A 23,564-nucleotide genomic window follows, 5' to 3' on the forward strand; every position below is an offset into this window, starting at 1 on the left:
TCAGCAGGCTCCACAATCCACCAGAAGACTTACCTTTGGGCTTCTTCTTTTTGTTTTTCTAATTCTATGATCTTTCGCTCTTGTTCTTTCTGTTTCAGACGTTCGGCCTCTATGGACTTTTGTTTCTGGAGTTGTTGTTTATTATGTATTTCTCTTAGTTCCTATAAACAATCAGGAAATAGTTCATGTAATAACATGAGGTGATTGGCATTTCCACCGTTTATTAGCACACAACATTTCATGATGGGGAAGTCTAGGCATTCAGGAGACTAACATCTCAGACTTAAAAAGAAAAAAAAAGCGCTAACTCGGAAAACTGAAATCACTCTACATTTTGATATGAGTATCTCCAAAAGCTGTTCCAGATTATATTCTAGTGAGTCATAAGACATTACACCATTTCCATTACATGCTTTAGAAGGAACCTGGTAGTGAAGGGCATTAAGGAAGCTACATTGTTCAAGACTTGGCAATACTGGGGCACCTGGGTGGTCAGTTTGTTAAGCATCTGACTCTTGATTTTGGCTCAGGTCATGATCTTACGGTTCATGGGATCGAGCCCCACATCGGGCTCTAGTCCCACGTCGGGCTCTAGCCTCACATTGGGCTCTGTGCTGACGTGGCAGAGCCTGCTTGGGATTCTCTCTCCCTCTCGCTCAGCCCCTCCCCTACTTGGGTGCATGCGCTCTCTCTCCCTCTTAAAATAAATAAATAAATAAATATTTAAAAAAATTTGGCAATAGAAATGGACTTAACCTCTTTTAAGATATGGTGATGATCATTAGAAAAACTTCAAGGTACTTTCTGATACTGAATCAACACCAGCCTCTACTGGCTTGAAAAATACACTTCTTCACACACCACCTCCATTAAAACCTCACCTTCTCTGCAATGCTGTCTTAGAACAAATGGACGTCGCTCTGTTCCACAACCTTGACTGTCCACACCAGGGTCCGTTTTTCTTCAAATCACACCCTACCAGAGCTTAAGTGTGAAGCTGTCAACTGCCCCAGGCTAACCCATCAGTCAGGTTGCAAATATATGTAATAATGTGACGATCACCACCTTGGACCTGACCTCCTCATTTGATATCAGCCCACAGGAACAACAGGGATTTCCTTAGCAGACTACTGAAAATAAAATGCATTTTATGATATTTAAAGTACTCAAGTCAGAAGGTTAAACACCCAAAAGTGTGAATAATAAAGAAATGCCTGTGTGGGAGGGGGGAAGGGCTAAATGGGTAAGGGGCATTAAGGAATCTACCCCTGAAATCATTGTTGCACTATATGCTAACTTGGATGTTAATTAAAAACAAAAATTAAAAAAATAAAAAAGAAGTGCCTGTCCAGGGGGAACCCTCAATCCCATAGGAACCCAATGGTCACTAACAGGTTCCGCTACCGCGACTCTTCTTGCGTGTGTCAACAATAAAGCAGATGAGTCAGTGCCCAGTAGGGCCAAGGCTGTGTTTCCAGGTGACCTCTCGGTCTCGGTAACTAGGGCTACTTCCCCAAGGCGGGAGCCCTGGGGACGTTTCGCTGAGATATAAGAACTAAGGTCTGCCTTGTCTTCTTCATCTTGTTCACTGGTTGAGTCCAAATGGGTAGGTTTCTTCCTGCCTTAAATTCCTACCTTCAGATTCATTCAGAGACTGAAAGAAGGCAGAGCACTGTCTATAGAAGATCAGCGTTAAAACGCACTTATTCCTCGAGAAAAGTCCTAAGGGTTTGGCTAAACTTTTCTTGCTAGCTACACTGTTCTTAGGATAAAGTGAGAACGCATGGACAAGTGTTTCATAAACCAGAAGTGGACTTGGAGAAGTCCTAAAAGGGACCAGTGAGATACAAGAAAAACTTTGCAGATCAGGTTGGGGGGAGGCGGTTCTGAGGGGGTATAGGTGCTGGGGGAACAATTGAGGGGAGCAGGCACTGGGAAGATGGGAATGGAAGGAAGGGACTTCAGTGGGGAGTCCAGCAGATGAGGCTGGGAATATCCAGGCAGGATACGGCAGCAAGAATCAGCTTTGTAGGCACAAACTAGGGAGCCATATCCCTTATAGCAGTGGCCTTGGACATGTGACTTGGGTTTGATATTTTAGAGACAAATGGAAAAATCGGGCCAATTCCTGTTACAGTAATCTGTACTCTTGGTTCAAGTTAATATCTCTGTGTGAAAAGGAAAACTGCAATGGGGTGATACTAAATCAATCTCTAAATGTCCGAAGAGAGGGACCCAAAAGTTAGGCCCTGTGCAGATAGCAATGGCCTACTACCCTATCATTAGCCCAATGGCTGAGACCCTTTAAAAGAAAGGGTAAAAAGTGACTGAAAAGCTTGCTTTTTTAATTTTAACATTTCATCAATTGCATAAAGTTCTTTTTTATTAAAAAACATTTTTTTTACATTTATTTATTTTTGAGAGAGTAAGACAGAGCATGAGCAGGGGAGAGGTGGAGAGAGAAGGAAAGAGAATCTGAAGCAGGCTCCAGTCTCTGAGCTGTCAGCATAAAGCCCGATGTGGGGCTTGAACCCACAAACTGTGGGATCATGACCTGAGCCAAACTGGGACACTTAACTGACTGAGATACCCAGGCGCTCTGCATAAAGTTCTTAAATAGGCTCAGGAAGAATAATTTATGGCAACAGACAATAATCAAAAAGTACTGAACTGGGAAACAAGAAACCTGGATTCTAATCCCAGGTCCCTGACATGGGCCAACAGCTGAGCCAGAGTGGATGACCCTTAGCGTTTTCTTTTGCTTTAAGGTCTGTGAAATTCTTAGATGCTGTTGATCACATAAAAAAATTACTCCTTATTTATTTAAGTGTCCCTTATTTGGGGTTTTATTCTTATTACAGGAATAAACCAAAAAGGCATAACTAGTAACCAAAATAACTCAGCTGAAATTAAATACAAAAGAACAGGGGTGCCTGGGTGGCTCAGTGGTTGAACATTTAATTCTTAGTCTGGGCTCAGGTCATGATCCAAGGGTCGTGAGATCAAGCCCCATGTCAGGCTCCTTGCTGAGTATGGAGTCTGCTTAAGATTCTCTCTCTCTCTCTCTCTCGCTCCCCCCCCCCCCCACCTATCCTCCACTTGCATGTTCTCTCGAACAAACTTAAAAATTTAAAAAAATATACAAAGGAGGTGCCTGGGTGGCTCAGCTGGTTAAGTATCTGACTCTTGGTTTCAGCTCAGGTCATGATCTCATGGTTTGTGAGTTCAAGCCCCACATCTCCCTGCATCAGGCTCTGATCTGACAGTGCAGAACCTCCTTGGGATCCTCTCTCTCTCTCCCTTTTTCTCTGCTCCTTCTCTGCTCATGGTCAATCTCTCTCTCTCTCTCTCTTTCTCAAAATAAAAAAATAAACAAAAAAACACAAAGGAAAAAGAAATGCCAGGGGAAGAGTAACACATTTTAGTTTGATGTTCAGGAGCCTATTATACAGTAAAAAAGAAAAGCTGTTACTTTATCCAGGAAAAATCTATTTCCAGACAGAGTGATAATCAAAATATTTAGTAGCTACCGCAGAAGCACTGGCCATGACATACCAAAGCACCTATGAACACACGTTTCCTTTCTATCCTGGGCTCTAGTGATTGGATATTGACTTACACATTGTTAATTACCAGATACAAAGTAAAGATAGATGGAAGTAAAGTTAGTAATGTTTTAGAAGGCATGATAAAATAAAAACCAACAGGAAATGAGTTTAAAGAATCTAAACAAAACAATTTTCGGATGTATCAAATATACATGATGGAAAGTATTTTAGAATTTTAAAAGCAAAGTTGTTCTTAGGTACATCAGCATCACAGGACAGGCTGAACCCATCTCTGGGCCGTATAAATAAGTTGTAGGTTTCAAGGACCTCCAAGGAAAAAGAACTTGCAGGAGCCGTACAACAGCAGATGTCAAATAAGATAACAGAAGGCTCTATCATCTTGTGATCCAGATTTGAGGACTGCAACATTCTTCCATCGTCTCCATCATCTTCAAATACTGCTGTGTATACAACTGTTAGAAAGTCGAGATGTTGTGAACAGGAAGGCATTCTAGGTTTTCCCCTCTTTCCTTGGACTTGGGAGATTTAGATGGCATGAACCAAGATGAAGCAGGAAATTTATGATTTCTAGGCTTTGGTAACTTTAATTTTAATTTTTTTTATGTTTGTTTTTGAGAGAGAGAGAGATAAGAGAGGCAGAGTGCGAGTGGGGTAGGGGCAGAGAGAGAGAGGGATACACAGAATCTGAAGCAGGCTCCAGGCTCCAGGCTATCAGCACAGAGCCTGATGCAGGGCTCGAACTCACAAACTACAAGATCATGACCTGAGCCCAAGTCGGATGCTTAACTGACTGAGGCACCCAGGTGCCCCAATAACATTCTTTTTCTTTTTTTTTTTAATGTTTTATTTATTTCTGAGAGAGAGAGGGAGAGACAGCATGGGCAGGGGAGGGTCAGAGAGAGAGGGAGACACAAAATCCGAAACAGGCTCCAGGCTCTGAGCTAGCTGTCAGCAAAGAGCCCGACATTGGGCTCGAACCCACGAACCATGAGATCATGACTGAGCCACCGCAGGCGCCCTAGTAATGCTCTTTTTGAAGTTGAACTTCTAGGAGGACAATCTATAGAATGAAGGAATATGTACGAAAGAGGAGTTAATGACTTGCCTTTCTGTGCGTGACAAGGGACTTATGGAGCGGGGTCCCTTCATCTGAGGGACAGAAGACTACACTGCTCTGTTACTCTCTTTCAATATCTCTATTTCAGAAATCAAGTGTAATCACTGTTATTTAAAAGTACCCTTTTAATTTTTTCAGGGAAAACATTTCTAAGGTGACAAATACATCTGGTGTCATTAAATTATTTATTTAGGAAATGACAGGACCATTGGGAGAAGTAGCTATGAAAACCTTCACTGCTTGAATTGTACCACCTTTTGCTGGTGGTCAACCTCATCAAGGTGACCCTGCAAATCCTATTAAATCTTGTCACAGTTACTTCTCTATATTATAACTAAGATAAAAAGAGAACAAATGAGGAATTCCTGAGAATCAAAATTCATTCTCTCACTTGTGGCTCTTACTAAAATTAGTTTTTCCTAAAATCAATAACCCTAGAGTCACATATTTATTGCCTGGCTATTCATCTAGCAATAAGGTATTGAGTATACAACTTTATTGATTTTTCTTCTGTGAAAAATCTATTTCTTCTATTCAAGAGTAGATGTTTTGAATATGTATAGTGCATGGTAACTTGATATTATCTCTTAATACAGTATAATGGCTTTTTTAATAAAGAAGAAATAATTAAACATGTATTGAAGAAGACTAGCTATGTGTTACAAATATATAAGAAAACTAAAACTACAGGGGTTCCTAAGTGGCTCAGTAGGTTGGGCGACTGACTCTTGATTTCAGCTCAGGTCATGATCTCATGGTTCATGGGATTAAGAGCCAGGTCAGGTTCTGTGCTGACAGTCCAGAGCCTTCTTGGCAGCTCTCTGCCTCTCTCTCATTCTGCACGCACTCTCTCTCAAAAATAAATAAACATTAAGGAAAAAACTATAAGATATATAGTGCATATAAATTAAAATGGTTAAGATTTTTATCACCAATAATACCTATAGAATTCTAAGATGTAACAAAGTTTTTTCATCAGGGCTTATGAATAAGTTTTGGCTCTGGGAACAGTATAAAATAGCATGCAAACTGGGCTATGGGCATTTTTCTTGCAGAGAAGGCTCATAGCTTTCATTTGGTTCTGAAAGGGGTCTTTGATCAAGCACAGATTACGAACCATAAGAATATAATCGCCAAACAAAGATTGTGTCATGTATTAGCAAAGATAGATGGAAAATAAGCTTACTTTTAACTTTGTTCCTTCAACTAAGGGGGAGAAACCACTTATTTTCCCTCAAGAATTAAGATATTTGTACCATAAAACATCTTTGGACATCCTATGGCATGAAGCCAAAGTATTTCAAAAGCAATATGCTTGACAAATTGAATACTCAAGAAGATTCAACTTTCTTTGCCCTGCGAAACATGGCTCACTTTCAAGTTTACTAATGACAGTTGTTCTACTGCGATGAAAGGGGCACAGAATCACTTGCTTTAAAAACTGTGACTGTTTCTTCTTCCTTTGGCCTTAAGAGACACTCAAAAACAGGTGCATTACAGGAAGTGACATTATGTGAAATATAGGCAAATGTCCACCTGAACAACATGTATGAGATTCCTTTTCATAAACATTACTCAAATGCTTATAAAGAGACAGAAGAATTAACTAGCAGTGGGGCATGGAAAGGCTAGTAGTTAATGGAAATTTATTGCTAATTTGGTCATTTAACTTTTCTGAAGGATTACTTTGCTTCTGGCTTTTGCCTCAGCCTGTCTCATGGCAAAATGAGACAAAATAAACACACCTTAACTACTTGAAATTCATGAACTCAACATTTTAAATCAAAATAAAACTGTTTAGGACACATCTCTTATGTTTATAAAAATCTTCATTCTGTTAATATGAAATTGACCTCACAGGAAACGGATCTAGATGCCGGCATCAAAAATTTTCAGGTGTTTGTTTTGTCTCAACCTAATACGTACAGAGTGTCAAAAGTAGAAATGCTTTCATATAAAATAAATGTCACTTTATTTCTCACCCAGGGATATTATGTAGCACACAATATCAGAATTTTTAAAAAGCCTTCTGAGCTTTAAAATACAGTACCTTTTGTCAATTAAGTGGTTGTGAAACTGAAAGGCAAAGGTTGCGAAAGTAGTTGTGAAACTGAAAAGCAAATCAAAAACAAAAAAAAGAAAGGAAAGGAAAGGGAAAGCAAAGGGAAGGAAATCAAATCAAATCAAAGCAAAGCAAGCCAAAAATCAACAAACCCAGTTAAGACAGGGGAAACTACCTGCGTGGAGAAACCTGAAAGGTAGGTTAAATATTTTGAAACATAGGCAATGTACCCAAATCAAAGTAGACTGATTTTTCCATTCATTACCAGATTATAAAATGTATTCACTCTTGATGCATTAAAATGGGAGGAATATAAAATATATATATATGTCAATCNAGCAAGCCAAAAATCAACAAACCCGGTTAAGACAGGGGAAACTACCTGCGTGGAGAAACCTGAAAGGTAGGTTAAATATTTTGAAACATAGGCAATGTACCCAAATCAAAGTAGACTGATTTTTCCATTCATTACCAGATTATAAAATGTATTCACTCTTGATGCATTAAAATGGGAGGAATATAAAATATATATATATGTCAATCGGTTATTTAAATTCTGAGAAGGGCTATGTTTATGTTTAAAAACACATTTAAGTATTATTCTGAATCTGAGGTCACTATTCAACCAAATAGGAATTCCAGTTCTTCATGGCACAATTGGCAGTCAATCTATCATAAGTGCTACAAAAGAGCCAAAGACGAATGCACGGAGCGTGTGCGTGTGTGTGTGTGAAGGGGTGAGGAGACAGGTGGACAGAAGAGGGGAAAAGAACTAGAAAATCCTGCCCTCTTTATAGTTAGAGCTAATTAAGGATCTTCACCCACATCTTCCATTTTGTCCTGAAAATCTGAGTTTTCCCAAAATGTCTCAACTTAATTTAATAAAGTGATATCCCATTTATTTTAAATGCATGTTATTCGGGGCACCTGGGTGGCTCAGTAGGTTAAGTGTCTGACTTCGGCTCGGGTCATGATCTCACAGTTCGTGGGTTCGAGCCCCGTGTCGGGCTCTGTGCTGACAGCTCAGAGCCCGGAGCCTGCTTCAGATTCTGTATCTCCCTTTCTCTCTCTGACCATGCCCTGCTCGCGTTGTCTCTCCCTCTCTCTCTCTCCCAGAAGTAAATGAAACATTAATTAAAAAAAGTTTTTTAAAAAATAAATGTATGTTATTCAAGGGGTGCCTCAGTGGGTTGAGTGTTGAATTTCTACTTCAGCTCAGGTCGTGATCCTGAGCCCCTCACTGGGTCCCCTGCTGTTAGCTCCCTGCTTCAGAATCTCTGTCCCACTCTCTCTCTGCCCCACTCTCTCTCTGCCCCATGCCCGCCTGTATGTGTGCTCTCTCAAAAATATACATTATAAACAAACAAATAAATAAATGTTATTCTAAAGGATAAAATGATCAAGGATTCTGGCTAAACGAGAATAAAAGAAGAATACGTTTTTCTCAAAGATTGAATTCTGCTTTTTTCTCTTTCCCAAGTCACCTTTTGTTAAATAGGTTTTTAAAACCTCAGGAGAAAAACCCACACAATAAAAAAAATCTCAACCAACCAACCAAACATATGGGTACGGCATAGAATCTGGTCTATACAACATATACAACACCTGGTTCATTACTTTGAGTCTCTGGAATGTTCTAATTATTTTTCTATATTCAAGGACTCTACATAAAGTTGCCACAATCACAAGTACATTGGATGACAGAGTTTTATTACTTCTGTGCAGAACAGGTCTTTTCAAAAGGATCATGGGGCGCCTGGGTGGCTTAGTCGGTTAAGCGTCCGACTTTCGCTTAGGTCCTGATCTCGCGGTTCGTGGGTTTGAGCCCCGCGTCGGGCTCAGTGCTGACTGCCAGCTCAGAGCCTGGAGCCTGTTTCAGTCTGTGACTCCCTCTCTCTCTGACCCTCCCCTGCTCACGCTGTCTCTCTTTCTCTCTCTCCTAGAAATAAATAAAACATTAAAAAAAAATTAAAAAAACAAAAAACAAAAACACCCCAAAAGGATCATATAGGTAAAAATAAAATTTAATCTTGAATAAGGTAAGGTAGTAAACTATGAAACAGCCAAACAGTGTTCTACTGATATGAGAAGGCAACGCTGTCATTTTATTTGAATTTATACCCATGTCTCTTGCTGTCTCTGTATCTCGATCTCTTTCTGGATCTTTCCCTTTCCTTCTTTGTTTCCCTTCATATTCATTTTCCCCCTGACTTCTCATTCTGTTCTGCAGCTCGTTCTCCAACTCTTTTCTTTTTTGCCCTGGTTGCTAAACATTTTGCCTTTACTGCCTTCATAATGAGTGAGGCTGCCATGAAAGCAAGTGTCTGAAGCCAAGAGCATAAAATCCTCAGTTAAGCCAAAAACCTTATTTACCATAACTGGCTTTCTCAGTTCCACATCAATTCAGTTTTCAGGAGCAACTTTAAGAACAGATGTCATATGGGCAGAATTTATATCTTTAATGGCCTCTTGAGTAGTTTAAGAAGCCTGATTTCCCAAGCATATTAAAAAATATAATTCTTCATTCTGAATTAGTCCTAAATAACCAATTTTGCTAAGAAATAAAATGTCCACTTTTAGAATACTATTACTGACTATAATACTGTCTCCATATGATGGAAATAGGCACACAGACCCAAATCATGACTGAGTGTTGACCTTCAACATTGTGCAACCAAGTGGCACATTCAATGATCTAATTTTTTTTTTAGTGTTTTATTTATTTCAGAGAGAGAGAGAGAGCACGAGTAGGGGACAGTCAGAGAGAGAGGGAGACACAGAATTCGAAGCAGGCTCTAGGCTATAAGGTGTCAGCACAGAGCCCAACGCAGGGCTTGAACCCATGAACCATGAGATAGTGACCTGAGCCGAAGCCAGACGCTCAACCGACTGAGCCACCCAGGCGCCCCACATTCGATGATCTAAAACACTTGTCATAGAGACAAGACTACAGTATACGGTACCTTATCCAGCTTGTGGTTCAGAGCTTCCACCATCACACACAGAATTTGTCAAGAGGCAAGATTCACCNGAGGTGTCAGCACAGAGCCCAACGCAGGGCTTGAACCCACGAACCATGAGATAGTGACCTGAGCCGAAGCCAGACGCTCAACCGACTGAGCCACCCAGGCGCCCCACATTCGATGATCTAAAACACTTGTCATAGAGACAAGACTACAGTATACGGTACCTTATCCAGCTTGTGGTTCAGAGCTTCCACCATCACACACAGAATTTGTCAAGAGGCAAGATTCACCTATACTCCACGATCTGCAATAACTAATCAGTTTTACAAAGAACACTCAGCACTTGATAGACACTGAGCACTCATCTGCGTGGGGGAAACGGGAAGCACAGAGCTGGAGATGGTCCTTCACCCTTAGTCTGAGAAGGATGTGCACTGCCTACGTAGGGCATGGAGACCTTTAGCAACGAGTCTAAGTGGACGACGCAGCCCAGGAGAACTGCCAGGCACTCCAACATGGAGTCTTCCATTGCCACTGACTGGAAAAAGGAAATGCTCCAATGTAAATGCCATTCACATTAGGACTTGTCCAGCCACAGTGACTAGATGGGAACTGACATGGACTTCAACTTCTCAACATGAAACACAATGTCTAGCCTCTCTGAGTGATGAATTCTCTTATTTGCCGTATGTTTGAAGCCTTAAAAGCTATAAGGTGTACATTATGTACATAGCATAGTTAAGACATGCAAATATGGAATACCGAGCTGTCAGCGCCAAGGAAAACTGTTACAGTAACTATTCACATTGTCAAGGGCAAGGGGAAGTCAAGTGCTTCTATCTGAAAAGTCCCTATCGGTAATATTTGACCCTTGCTAGAACCATAATTTTATACCTGCAAGCAAGGCACTATATGTACGAAAAAACAAGCATCAGAAAGTCTCTATGTGCCCTTGAGGCAGCTAGAGTCTTCCAAATATGTTAAGAGTTTTGATTCTCCAGTAAAATGAAGTAAAAAGAGAAAGTCACAGAAAATAATTTTAAATCGATGTTTTAAGAACCACAAATGAGAGGATTACTGATTTCTTAGCATGAGAAAATATTTGTTGCATATGGAGTACATAAGCAAAAAGTATGGTAAACAAATTTAATCCACCGAATTAAAACTACCTTAAGAAGTATTAATTCCTGCTAGCAACATCAATTATTCATGATTAAATCACTGGTCAGATATTTCATTTGATCATCAAAAAGCTAAAATTTACTGTTCATATAAAAGGCAGCATAAATATAAAAGCTGCCAATTGGGATTTCTAGCACAAAGATAGTCACTGCCTCAGTGTGCTATCATTTCTGCCCACCCCCCACCTAGCTCTTTCCTTCGGTCTTAAAAAAGCAAAGTGTATTTGCGACATTAAGATTTTTCTGCTTCTTTTTTCAAGTAATTCTTGGTTTGGTGTGATAAATTAGAAAAAGACAGATATTCCGTGGGATTATTTTTGGAACATAAAAATATCACATCTGTGAGGTAAATGTCTATCAAGATACATGAAAAAAGAACCTTTCCTGAAAGGAAAGCATGAGCCCTCAATTTCTATAAGATCAGGTAAGAAGACTGGAGACTTTATATGTTTCATATCCCTGAATCTGGAGCTGTTTAAAACACAACTGCAATTGTAAGCCTGCTCTATGTTCTCAATACGTTGCCACCTATATGAAATATACACCTGTTAACTTGACTGCAAAAGCAATTCTTTGCCTCTTTAATTAATGACTTGAGCATTTCCATCACTAGTTAACAGGGCTTGGGTGAGGAAGTAGGAATGTAATTCTTCCTGAGGTAAAGAGAAAAGAAAGACTCTTAAAAGAAGAAGGCATCTGAACTAGCCACCTGGTAGAAAGTACGAAGTCAGATTGCATGTTTAAAAACTAAAAAGGAGGAAATGATAAAACATACCTACTCTTTAAACTCTTCTACATTCAAGAAACTAAATACATTTAAGGCATTCATATCGCTGTCTTTAATGCTGAATCTGGGCTAAAGCAGGGTGCTATGATTTCCTACTTGATCTTGTAACTAAGGGACTAGACAGAACTTTGAGTGTGCACTAAAAGAAACAGAAGACTCACTACGAGTAGTTGGTTTACCAAAGAAATAAAGAAATTGGTTTTTGTTCAATCGAATCCTCATTTGTGGAGCCAGCCACTGAATACAGGCTTAATGTTCTTTCAACTAATTTTAAAATTCGGCACACCATAAGGTACCTCTCCAGGGTCACTATACTGGCCGATAATGAGTGAATTACACTCTTCTCCTAGAGGAACTATCTACACGAATATAAAATAAAACTGCTAAGTCCCAATTTCTCTTCTACACTTTCCAGCTGGTTTACTTTTGGGAGGGGAAGGTTTCGGATAAAATGAGTTCACACCACCAGATAAGATGTGTGAAATGACTGGACAATCGCCAAGGTTTCACTCCCAGCAACAGAGAAGTAATTTTTGCATCATTAGAGCGAATGCTGTAAAGGCACCACTGTATCAAGAGAGGCACTGAGGAAACCCCAAGGGTCAGAACGCTGGCTCTCCTAGTCCATTGGATCACACAAGAGTTATAGTTACTAATGAATACATGCTCTAAAGTCAGGGAAAAAAATGCTTCATATTTTCTAATGTGACTACCACAAAGAAAAGGAGGCAGGAGATACTCAGGGACTGAGTCTTAAAATTGCCTCTGGAGTTGTCTCAATCGAATTATAAATCTTCTGATTGTTTGATTTAAGTGTTTCTGTTGTGGCTTCACCAGGAATGAGAGGAATACTAGAAATAGTAACTGTAAGGCAATAAACATATTTGTTGAGTCTTCCACACCAGTTGCTAAAAAGCTATACTGGCTTGTAATTTTTTACTCTCTACACTAAAGTTAATAATGGAAAACCAAAATAAAAATGAAGACAGAAAGGAATGTTCTTATTTAAAAATGAGTATATTTAGCAAAAGGAATAAAATGGGATAAGGGGCTAAAGTTAGCCTTTGTATCAGCAATTCTAACAGTAAAGGCAGCTTCAATTAAACACAGTTGGAATCACACCATATCATGGGGTGTTCTCTTTAGCGACGGCAACAGCAATTCAATGGCCAAAATAATTCAAAAATAGACTCAGCATCTGGGGGAAAAATCATCCACTGCAGGGTCATCCTCTAATACATGAACTTTATTTTGGGAGTCCAATTTCTAGAGATAGGAATCCTAAGATCAAGGCAGAAATCTGGACTATTGCCTGGGTTTAGAAGATACCTGCATATTTAACAGTTTATATTCTAAGAAATTATTAAAAAGCACTGTGATCGTATTCTTTTTGCTTAAAATAGTGACAAGTCAATAAGAGTTAATGTGAGCATTTTTACTGGGCTTATTCTAGAGAGAGAGAACTTACAGCTCTACTTCCAGCAGTTACACATCATATATAATCAGATACACACAAGTGTGGAACACACATATAGTACACACACACACACACACACACACACACAAGCACATATTCTGTGTAAGAATGAAAGCGAAGAAAAACACTCAGTTGGCTCAAGTAATACTTCCCCCAAGAGCACTTGCTTGGCATTGTACAACTGAGAAAAGTTCATTACCTATTACTCTGGGGAGGCTTGGGGAGGGAGAGACACAAATACCTCAAACTGAGATGTCTGAACAATTTGGCCTAGAATCTCATTCCAAAGGCCAACTAAAAATCGTAAATAGGCTTCCCGATTTTTTTTCTCTTTTTAATAATAAAGGAGTTGTACTTTTTCTGAATGCCAAAAGCAAAATTAGCCAGAACTAAGTATAAAGGATTTTGAGACGGAAAATGAAAATGAGTATCTAAAAAAAAAAAAAAAAGGTGGTCCATTTCTTAGAATAACATAATTGATTAAAAATTCCAGTATTTACTTAAATCTATAGTATATGCTCATTGTTGGGAGGAAATGAACTGTTTTGCATTCTGGTTTCATTATAAAAGTTAAGAGTATTAAATGATAAAACTGTGCAGTTAAATCAAAGGCACCAATCACAAGGAGGCTGTCATAACCACTTTTACATTCCTTAAGAGCTTTGGCATTTTCCTAAATTTTACCATGTAAACATGACAAAACTATCTACCACTTCTCCACAGAGACAAAAGCAATTACTCCACTAAATAATAACATTTTAAAATGTGAGGTAACAAAATAAAGATTTCCATTCAAGGACAATCTTAAAGGTAAGAAGTGGCGGAAAAAGTCTTAGTTTTCAAAGGGAAAACAATCCCTTTCTATTAATCTTCAAAGAACATAAGACAGAGTCTTGCAGCCTGGCTTCTGGACTCTCACTTGATGTAGTTACCAAAAGACAAAAAGATGGAGATGTATAAAAATGTAATTCAGGTTCAAGACAGATGTCATGTGGGGGCCACTTCCTCAGCTTTCATTTACAAACACCAAATTCATCTTTATATGTTAAAGAGACACGTGCAATTCAGAGGACAGGTTGTGTTCATCTGTAAGTATGAAGGCTTTCACAGAGGCTGATGAACCAGCATAATAAATTTTTCTACCTGGGATTAAATATCAACTAATCATCTGGCCAGTCAGAAAAATTAATAGGTAGCATGGATATGTAGGGACACAATGAATAGTTACCTTCAGTTGATTATTGAAAATATCAATCTCCTGTAGTTTCGACCTGGTTTCTTTCTCAACTTCATCCAGTTGGTCTCGGAGCTGCTGACGAGCCACTTCTTTTGCTTCTAATGCTCTTTTGAGTGTCAGAAGTGAATCTCCTATTTTAGAAAAACATTGCAAGACAAGAAAAGCAAAGTGGCAGTGAGGAAAATGCGTTTTAAATGGAGGAAATTTCACTGGAGGAAATTCTTGCCAAAAGGAAAAGGCCAATTTGAAAAAGAAAACACCTACTGTGTAAACTGTTTTGTTGAACTTGTTTTAATTGGTCATTGAGTATCTGTTTCTCTGGAATAAGTCTTCCAAGCATTTGCTGAGCCTCCTAGGAGAGAAGGAGGAAAACAACAATGAATTGACAGGGAAACCTATGATGCCTACGTGGGTTCCACGTCCAAGCATACGGAAGTCAGTTTTCCATCTCTCAAAGACTCATCTAGGGGCGCCTGGGTGGCTCAGTTGGTTAAGTGTCCGACTTTGGCTCAGGACATGATCTCAGTCTGTGAGTTCGAGCCCCACATCAAGCTCCGTGCTGACAGCTCGGAGCCTGGAGCCTGCTTTGGATTCTACGTCTCGCTTTCTCTCTGTCCCTCCCCTATTCACGCTCTGTCTCTCTCTCTCTCAAAAAATGAATAAATGTTAAAGAAAATTAAAAAAAAAGACTCATCAATCTAATCTCATCCCAAATCCTGTATGTTGAAATTGTATCTAATCACCAGTCAGGGCAGCGCCTGCTTCTTGCTAAGCAATTAACTATTTGCCAAATGCTCTTCACTGAAATGAAGCTAAGACAGTTATAGCCCTCTTGAGATTTCTTAAATTTTTGTTGACTTCCTGTCTATTTATAAGCTTGAAAAAATGTACTTTAAGTACAACTCAGCAGAGAAAACTGAAAGGAATGATCTCTTCCTTGCACTGGGATCAAACGTAAATACAATGACCTTGTTTATAAACTGACTCAGTAGTCTGAATAGGAACTACTCTTATTCTGAACTTGGATACCTCTAAGGGCTGAAGTGAGGATTACCATACATCTGAAAATGGAAATAGACATCAAAATGAGATTCCTAATAATAGAATCTTGGCTGCCATATATGTTTTTCCACCATTGAGGATAGACCTACAATTTTAAACCGGTACACAAAAGTCTCGAACCGACTATTTTTTTTAACTGATATAAGAAAAAAGCTCACCCACTCAAAGACTATTAGAGTTTTCATGGATGACCTGTCAGGCACCGCAGTTGCTTTTCAACTGAAATTATCTTCTATCGTTTCTACACATTTCAGTAAATGACAGCCTTTCCAGTACAGAACAACAAATAGTTGATGTTCATTTTTATCTTGAGCACTGGGTGTTCTAAGTGATGAATCACCAAATTCTACATCTGAAACTAATATTACACTGCATGTTAACTAACTGGAATTTAAATCAAAACTTGAAAATACAATCTCTTTGCATTGATTTTTGGTTTGAAAAAATAAAAATGTCAAAACTGAAAATCTTCATCAGAGGCTAAGGGGCAGTCTCTTTTGGAACGACGATCCTTACATACAGACTGGTTTGTGTAGAATAAATTGTTGTGTGCTCCAAGTCTGAATAGTAGACAGATTTAACTCAACAGACAGGATCTGGAAGCATCTTCTCACATGAATGATCTGCACCCCTTTCCCCAAATCTGGACAAAACAGAATCTACAATTCAGACTGTTTCCCCAGAAAGAGCCTGCCAGCTGAGTTTCTCCTACTCTCCTCCCTCCACTGCGGAAAGGCCTCGTACCCAATCCCAAAGTTTCTTCCCTGACCAAGACAAACAATGATGCATCAAGATAAAGCCAAGCTCAGATCAGAGACTGTTTTACTCCTAACAACATCACTTTTTTTTTTTTTTTAAATTTCTGAGAGAGAGAGACAGCGTGAGCAGGGGAGGGTCAGAGAGAGAGGGAGACACAGAATCTGAAACAGGCTCCAGGCTCTGAGCTAGCTGTCAGCACAGAGCCCGACGCGGGGCTCGAACCCATGAACCATGAGATCATGACCTGAGCCGAAGTCGGACGCTTAACCGACTGAGCCACCCAGGCGCCCTTCAACATCACTTTTAAATGCCAACCTAAGTTTCTGAAATAAGTCAAACCAGTATGAAGAGCCACCTGACCTAGCTGCACAGCAAATACTAATTCCAGTAAAGAAAGGGAATCAACATCTCATAGCTTGTGATATACCTGGCCTTCTTCAAACCATGTGTTATTTTTCACTTCATTACTTTTTCAGGAACCCTGATTAGTATTATCAATAAGTGAACATACTAAGTGCCAAGCTTCAATAATAAAAATGTATTTGGTCACACAGCATTCAGTGAGATAGTAAGTAAACATATGGCCTTCACTCCTAAATTTCCTAAGAGAATATTTTATGAAACATCTCACAGTTAATGAAAGACATATTAAAAAAGTTACCATAGAGAAGAATATTCTTTTAAAACGTACATGCATTTTTTAATATGTTCAAACAACTTCTAGCAGTGAACATCTGATACTGTTTACATTATATGTCATATCCTAATATCTCAAATCGATCAGGACTTCAAAGTACATGAAACAATAACTGACAGAACTGGGAAGAAAGTGGAAAAATTTATAATACTAGAGCTTTCAACAGCCTTCTTGCAACAGCTGGAAGATGTCACAAAACCAGTAAGGACAGAGAAAACACAAAAACACCATGAATCGATTTGCTCTGATTGACATTTATGGGACACTCCACCCAACTATAACAGAGTACACATTCTTTACAAGTGCACATAAAATAGTCACCAACACAGATCATATGCTGAGTCATAAAATAAGTCACAGTAAACTTAAAAAGACTAAAAAGAACTAAAATCATACAGAGTTTGCTCACAGTTTATAACATAAATAAATCAGAAATCTGTATGATATCTGGAAAACAATAAAAAACATTTGGAAACTAAACAGCATAATCCTAAATAATCCCATCAAAGAAGAAATTATCAAGGAAATAAAAGATTTTGAATTGAACGAATATGAAAACACATTAAAAATTTGTGTAATATGGCTATGACAATGCTAGAAGGAAATTTATACCTTAAAATATTTGTATCAGAAATGAAGGTCCAAGTTCAATAATCTAAGCTTTCTTTTTTCTTTTCTTTTGCTAGGAAAAAAGCAAACTAAAGCCAAAATAAGATGAAATAATAAAGAGTGTAAGTAAAACGAAACAGAAATACCATAGAGAAAAATCAATACAACCAAAAGCTTATGTAAAAAAAAATCCATGGAACCTATAAATTTCTAGATAGATTGATGGAGAAGACGAGGAGGGGAAAAGGAAAAAGGAAAAATTGAAGGAGTAGAGAAGGTACAAATTTCCATTATCAGGAATGAAAGAAGTGACATCACTACAGATAGTACAGACTTGCAAAGAATAAGAGAACATTCTAAAACAACCTTACACAAATAAATTTGATAAACTTGGATGAAAGGAAAAAATTCACTGAAAGAGACAAATCATTAGACTCACGAAGAAACAAAAAATGTGAATACCCTTATATTTATTAAATACATTTTGCAATTAAAAGTCCTACCACAAGGGGTGCCTGGGTGGCTCAGTCAGTTGAGTGTTCAACTCTTGATTTCGGTTCAGGTCATGATCCCACGGTCCTGGGATACAGCCCCAAGGTTGGGCTCTTTGCTAAGTGTGGAGCCTGCCTGAGAGTCCCTCTTTCCTTCTGCCCCTCTCCCCTGTTCTTTCTAAAATAAAAGTTAAAAAAAAAAAAAAAAAAAAAAAAAAAAAAAAAAAAAGAAAAAATCCTACCACAAAAAATACTCCAGGCCCAGATAATAACTTCAGTGACGAATGAAAAATTTAAAGAAAAAATACATTTCGACACAAACCTTTTTAGAAAACAGAGGAGGAAAGAACATTTTCCAACTGTTTTCTTAGTTATTACCCTGATAACAAAACCACATAAGGATATTACAAGAAAACTATAAACCAATATCTTTCATGAACTTAAATGAAAAGATAATAAAAGCAAATTGAATAGAGTAAATTATGTTTTAAATGGTAATACATTATGACCAAGTACGGTTTATCTCAGGAATAGAAGGTTGGTTTAACATTCAAGTTTTAATCAACATAAATCGCCATATGAACAAAATAAAGGAGAAAAAACAAGTAAACATCTCAGTAGATGCAAAAAAAAAAAAGTTATGACCCAATTCAACACCCATTCATGACTAAATAAACTCTCAGCAGGGGGGCGGGAGGGAGGGAGGAACAGGAAGGAAGTCCCAACTTGATAAAGGAAATCTAACAAAAAAAGCAGATAGTTAACATCATACTTAATAGTCAGAAACTGAATGCTTTCACCTTAAGATCAAGATTCTCACCACTTCTATTCAACATTGTACTAGAGGTTGTATGATCAGTGCAGTTAAGAGGAAATAAAAAGTACATAGGTTAAAAAAAGTACATAGGTTAGAAAGAAAGAAATAAACAAAACTGTCTTTATTTGCAGATAGTATATTTTATACATAGAAACCCTAAGGAACCTAGAAAATGAGTTAAGCAATACTGTAGGTATAAGGTTGATATATAAAAATTTTGTCTCTATATACTGGCATTAAATTGGAAACTGAAGTAACAATATACAATATACAACAGAGTCAAAAAAAACCCCACAAAACAGGGATAAGTTTTGTAAAATATATACAAAATGTATACATTGAAAACTATAATATAACCTGAATAAAATAAAGAAATATAGAAGACTTAATATTGTTAAGATGTCAATTCTTCCCAAATAGACATATAAATTCAGTGAAACACCAATCAAAATTCTAAGTATCTTTATAAAAACTGAGAAGCAAATTCTAACACTTACGTGGAAATGTAAAGGATGTAAAATAGCCAAAATAATTTGAAGAAAGAATACTACTGAAAATTTTACACTAACTAATTTTCAACAAGCAACCAAGGTAATTCAGTAAGGGAAAAAGGCAGTGTTTTCCATAAATGTTGCTACAACAACTGGGTATCTGTATAGAAAAAAAAAAAAAAAAAGATGAACCTCATGCCTTACTTTACACTTTCATAAAAATCAACGTGAAATGGATCACAGTTTTAAACATAAAAGAGAAAACTGTAAAAGTCCTGGAAGAAAATATAAGAGAAAACGTCTGCAACCTTGGGATGGCCAAAGATTTCTTAGAAAACAAAAAAAGTAAACCATAAAAGAAAAAATTAATAAACTGAACTTCCTGAAAACTTAAAACTTCTCAAAAAAACACCATTACAAAAATGGAAGCTACAGAGAAGGTGAAAATATTGGCAAAACATCTATCTGACAAAGGACTAGATACAGAAATATATAAAGAACTCTACAATTCCACAGTAAGTTAAATAACCCAACAAAAAATGGGCAAAAGATCTGTTCACAAAAGACACACACAAGATACATGCCAATACACGGATGAAGTGAGACCCACCACCACCACTACTAGCTTTCAGGGAAATGCAAGTTAGAGCCTCCTGGACACTGTTACATATCCACCAGAAATATTCAAATTACAAATAATGACAATACCGAGTGTTGGCCAGGATGAGGAAGTACTGAAGCACTCATACACGTAAAATACAGAATGTAAAAATGGTACAACCACTCTGGAAGCAGTTGGACGATATCCTATAGGGTTAAACCTATATTTGTTTAGTGACAAGTAATGTGTCAAGTAATTCCATTCCTAAGAAAGTTAACCAAGAGAAGTAAAACATATTTCCACATCAAGACTTGTAAACAAATGCTCATTGCAGACTTATGCATGAAAGTTCCAAACTGGAAAGAACCTAAATGTCAATCAACTGGAAACGCTACTCAGGGGCAAATCTCAAATCATCAGGCTGAGGAAAGTCACAAAGCTCAAAAATGATCATCTTTCATGATGACAGGCAGAGCAGTATCTACACAAATTTGATGTCCCCTGCCCTCAGTTCAACAAGTGAAACCCAACCAGGTGATATTATGGAAGCTTGGTGGTCAAATCTGGATACCTAATCAACGAAAGCAGAACTGCTTACAGCATTCCCTCATGTGCCCCACTATTCAGTATAATTATCTCTCATACTCCCGCTAAAATACTGAACCGCACTCCCTTATTGTGGCGATCATGGTAAAGTCAAAGTCTCACGAGTGAACTACACGTCCCAGGTGATCCAGTCCCTACCTGCTCCGACCACAGGGGCCTCCTTGCTGTAAGCACAGCCTTACGGTTCTCACACTGCTGTCTCCGTGCCTACACTTCTGCCAGAGAGCCACACAGCTTAGCCGCTTCTCTCTTCCAAGTCTTTGCTCAAATGGATCCTCACAGAGGAGCCTGTCCTGACCACTTTATTTAAAATACTGCCCTTGGGATACCTGGCTGGCTCAGTTGGCAGAGCGTATGACTCTTGATCTTGGGGTTATGAGTTTGAGCCCCACCTCAGGTGTAGAGATTACTATTTTTATTGTATTGTCCTTTTATTGAGAGTATAAGCAGGGGAGAGGGGAAGAGGGGGAAGGGAGAGAAGGAGGGAGGGGAGAGGGAGGAGAGGGAGAGGGAGAAGGAGAGGGAGACGGAGGGAGGGAGAGAGAATCTTAAGCAGGTTCCACACTCAGTAACCCACAACTCTGGGATCATGACCTGAGCCACAATCAAGAGTCGGACATTCAACCATCTAAGCCAATCCAGGTACCCCAAATAGAAAATCTTAAAAAACAAAAACAACTGCCCTCCTTCTCTCTAGGACTCTCTTTCCTACTCACTCTCATACTCTAAGTGCCCACTTGACTTCCTTCGTTAGCGTCCTGCCCTGCAGAGAGGTGAGCTCCGCGAAGGTAGAAGCGCTCCTCTCTGCTCACTGCTGGACCCTCAGTGCCTCCAAGGGCGCCTGGCCGGGCACGCGGCGGCGCTCGGCACGCGGGCTGAGTTTGTTTCCTTCACGGCCTTTTCGGACCAGGGCACTGTCGGCTTCATCTTGGCTTCCCAGAGCCCAGCACCTCGCAGATGCTGGGTGCGAGTGAAATGAATCAGAGAAGTGGGGAAAGCCGAAAAGTTTTTAAGGGTGTTATTTTCTCACCTGTAATTGTTGCTGTAGATGGGTGATCTCTGCAATTCTCAATTCCCTGGATTTGTTTGTACTCTCAATTTCTTGCCTTTGGGTGGTCAGTCGACATCTGATATCTTGAAGTTTTCCTTCGAGTTGATTCTTTTTATCATTCTTTAACAAATGAAAAATTATTATTATTATTATTACTACTACCATTTTTATTGGTTCAGTGTTACTGTACAGCTGACCCTTGAACAACACGGGTGTGAACTTCATGGGTCTACTTAAAACGGATTTTTTCTGATAAATAACAGTACAGTCCTCGGGTGCCTGGGTGGCACGGTTGGTTAAGCGTCTGACTCTTGGTTCGGCTCAGGTCATGATCTCATGGTTTCATGAGTTCGAGCCATACATCGGGCTCCAAGCTGACTGTGCAGAGCCTACTTGGGATTTTCAGTCTCCCTCTCTCTCTGCCCCCCTCCACTGTGCTATTTCTGCCTCTCAAAAAATAAATAAACTTTAAAAATAACAGTACATGACTGTAAATTATTTTTTCCTCTTTATGATTTTTTCAGCATTTTCTTGTCTCTAGCTTCCTTTATTGTAAGAATGCAGTATATGATAAATATAACATGAAATATGTGTTAATCAACTATTTGTGTTATCCGTACAGCTTCCAGTCACCAGTAGGCTACTAGTAGTTAAGTGCTAGGGGAGTCAGGATTTATACACAGAGTTCTGACTGCGCAGGGTCAGTCAACTGTATTCCCGGAGCGTAATCAAATTTCACTCACTAGAGCTTCTAATTCAAATTCCAGAGTCTTTTTCTTTGCTTTCAGTACAACTATGTCTTCTTGTTCTTTGTTTCTTTGATTGAGTAGTTCTTGTCTTCGATTCCGTTCCCATTCAAGTTGCCGTTGCCTTTCAAGTTCTCGTTTTGCAGCCTGTGACATTTACAAACAGACAGCTTATTAGTTTTTAGTTCTTACACTATACAATGTCTCTTAATAAACATAACATCTAGGAAGTCTTTTCCTTCAGGGATAAAATGTTACACACTGCAAGAAATTCTATTACAAAATAGCAAAACAAAATTTATACAAATGTANTAAGATGAGAACAGACAGGATTCATGTCATTATTGGAATTTGATTGTTTATGACTTTAAGAATGCTTGAAGCGATTAAAAAAAAACAAACCCGGTTCTTCCTTATTTACTGACTCATAAAGGGTCAGGAAAAATCTAGTAAAATCAAAATTCAAACCACTAGAACAAAAAGAAAACACAAAAAATATCCCCCCTAAAACAAAACTTTCTTCTATGAAACAAAAATTATTTATCTCAAGTTTTAAAAGTTTGTCGCTCCCCCCCAAGCCCCCTATTCATTCACCTTTTTTTTTTTTTTTTAAACCATAGAAGCTTCTGAAATTTCTGTGGGAACGTCAGCCCTCTTCAAAGCTAACTCTGCTGTCTGGTGGGTAAAGAGCACCTGGCACTCTTTACTGTAACTGCTACTTACTACCTGTCCCCCAACTACCCTTTTACAGGCCAGAGGACAGGTGGAGTACTTACCCATCACTCTTTCTCTAGGGGCTATCAAAGCCTGGTACATGGTAAATGCCTATTACATAATTCTGAACAAATACTCTAAAGTGTCTTTAAAAAAAAAAAAACAAAACCAAACACCAAGGAAGGGAAGGCACTCTTGTCTTTTGGCTGTCCATTCTGGAAATTAAAACCCTGTTAGCATCCGTGTGTCTCTGCCCGAACGGATTTAGGGCTTACTGCCCTAAATTCTCTGAAGCAATAAAAGGAGATGAAACCAAAGTATTGTGCTTTGTGTTTTTATAAAGGAAAACCTTCCATCTATAAAGTAGATCTCATTCACCCAGAAGAGTCATGGCATTGCCCCTGTAGCAATGCGCTAAGCTGGAAACTCGGACAAATGACTGGCTTAGCCACTATTCAGATATGGCACCAAACTGATGAGGCCTCCATCCAATACACTGAGGATTTCCCACACATATTTTTTAA

The 23,564-nt window shown here is 38.7% G+C and overlaps 1 protein-coding gene across 3 annotated transcripts in view; it reads right to left on the reverse strand.

The window, feature by feature from the left end:
- The window catches only part of ITSN1 (intersectin 1), a 206,838-nt gene that overhangs the window by 82,619 nt on the left and 100,655 nt on the right, over positions 1-23,564 (reverse strand). For all 3 annotated transcript variants that reach the window (XM_077765491.1, XM_077765490.1, XM_077765489.1), the window contains exons 13-17: positions 22,324-22,473; positions 21,560-21,700; positions 14,661-14,748; positions 14,388-14,527; positions 34-161 (exon numbers count right to left, since the gene is read on the reverse strand). In XM_077765491.1, the coding sequence (XP_077621617.1) occupies positions 34-161; positions 14,388-14,527; positions 14,661-14,748; positions 21,560-21,700; positions 22,324-22,473 (647 nt within the window). The remainder of the gene's footprint in view (positions 1-33; positions 162-14,387; positions 14,528-14,660; positions 14,749-21,559; positions 21,701-22,323; positions 22,474-23,564) is intronic.

Source organism: Crocuta crocuta, unplaced genomic scaffold (genome assembly GCF_008692635.1).
Source record: "Crocuta crocuta isolate KB4526 unplaced genomic scaffold, BGI_CrCroc_1.0 scaffold84, whole genome shotgun sequence".
Classification (NCBI taxonomy): domain Eukaryota; kingdom Metazoa; phylum Chordata; class Mammalia; order Carnivora; family Hyaenidae; genus Crocuta; species Crocuta crocuta.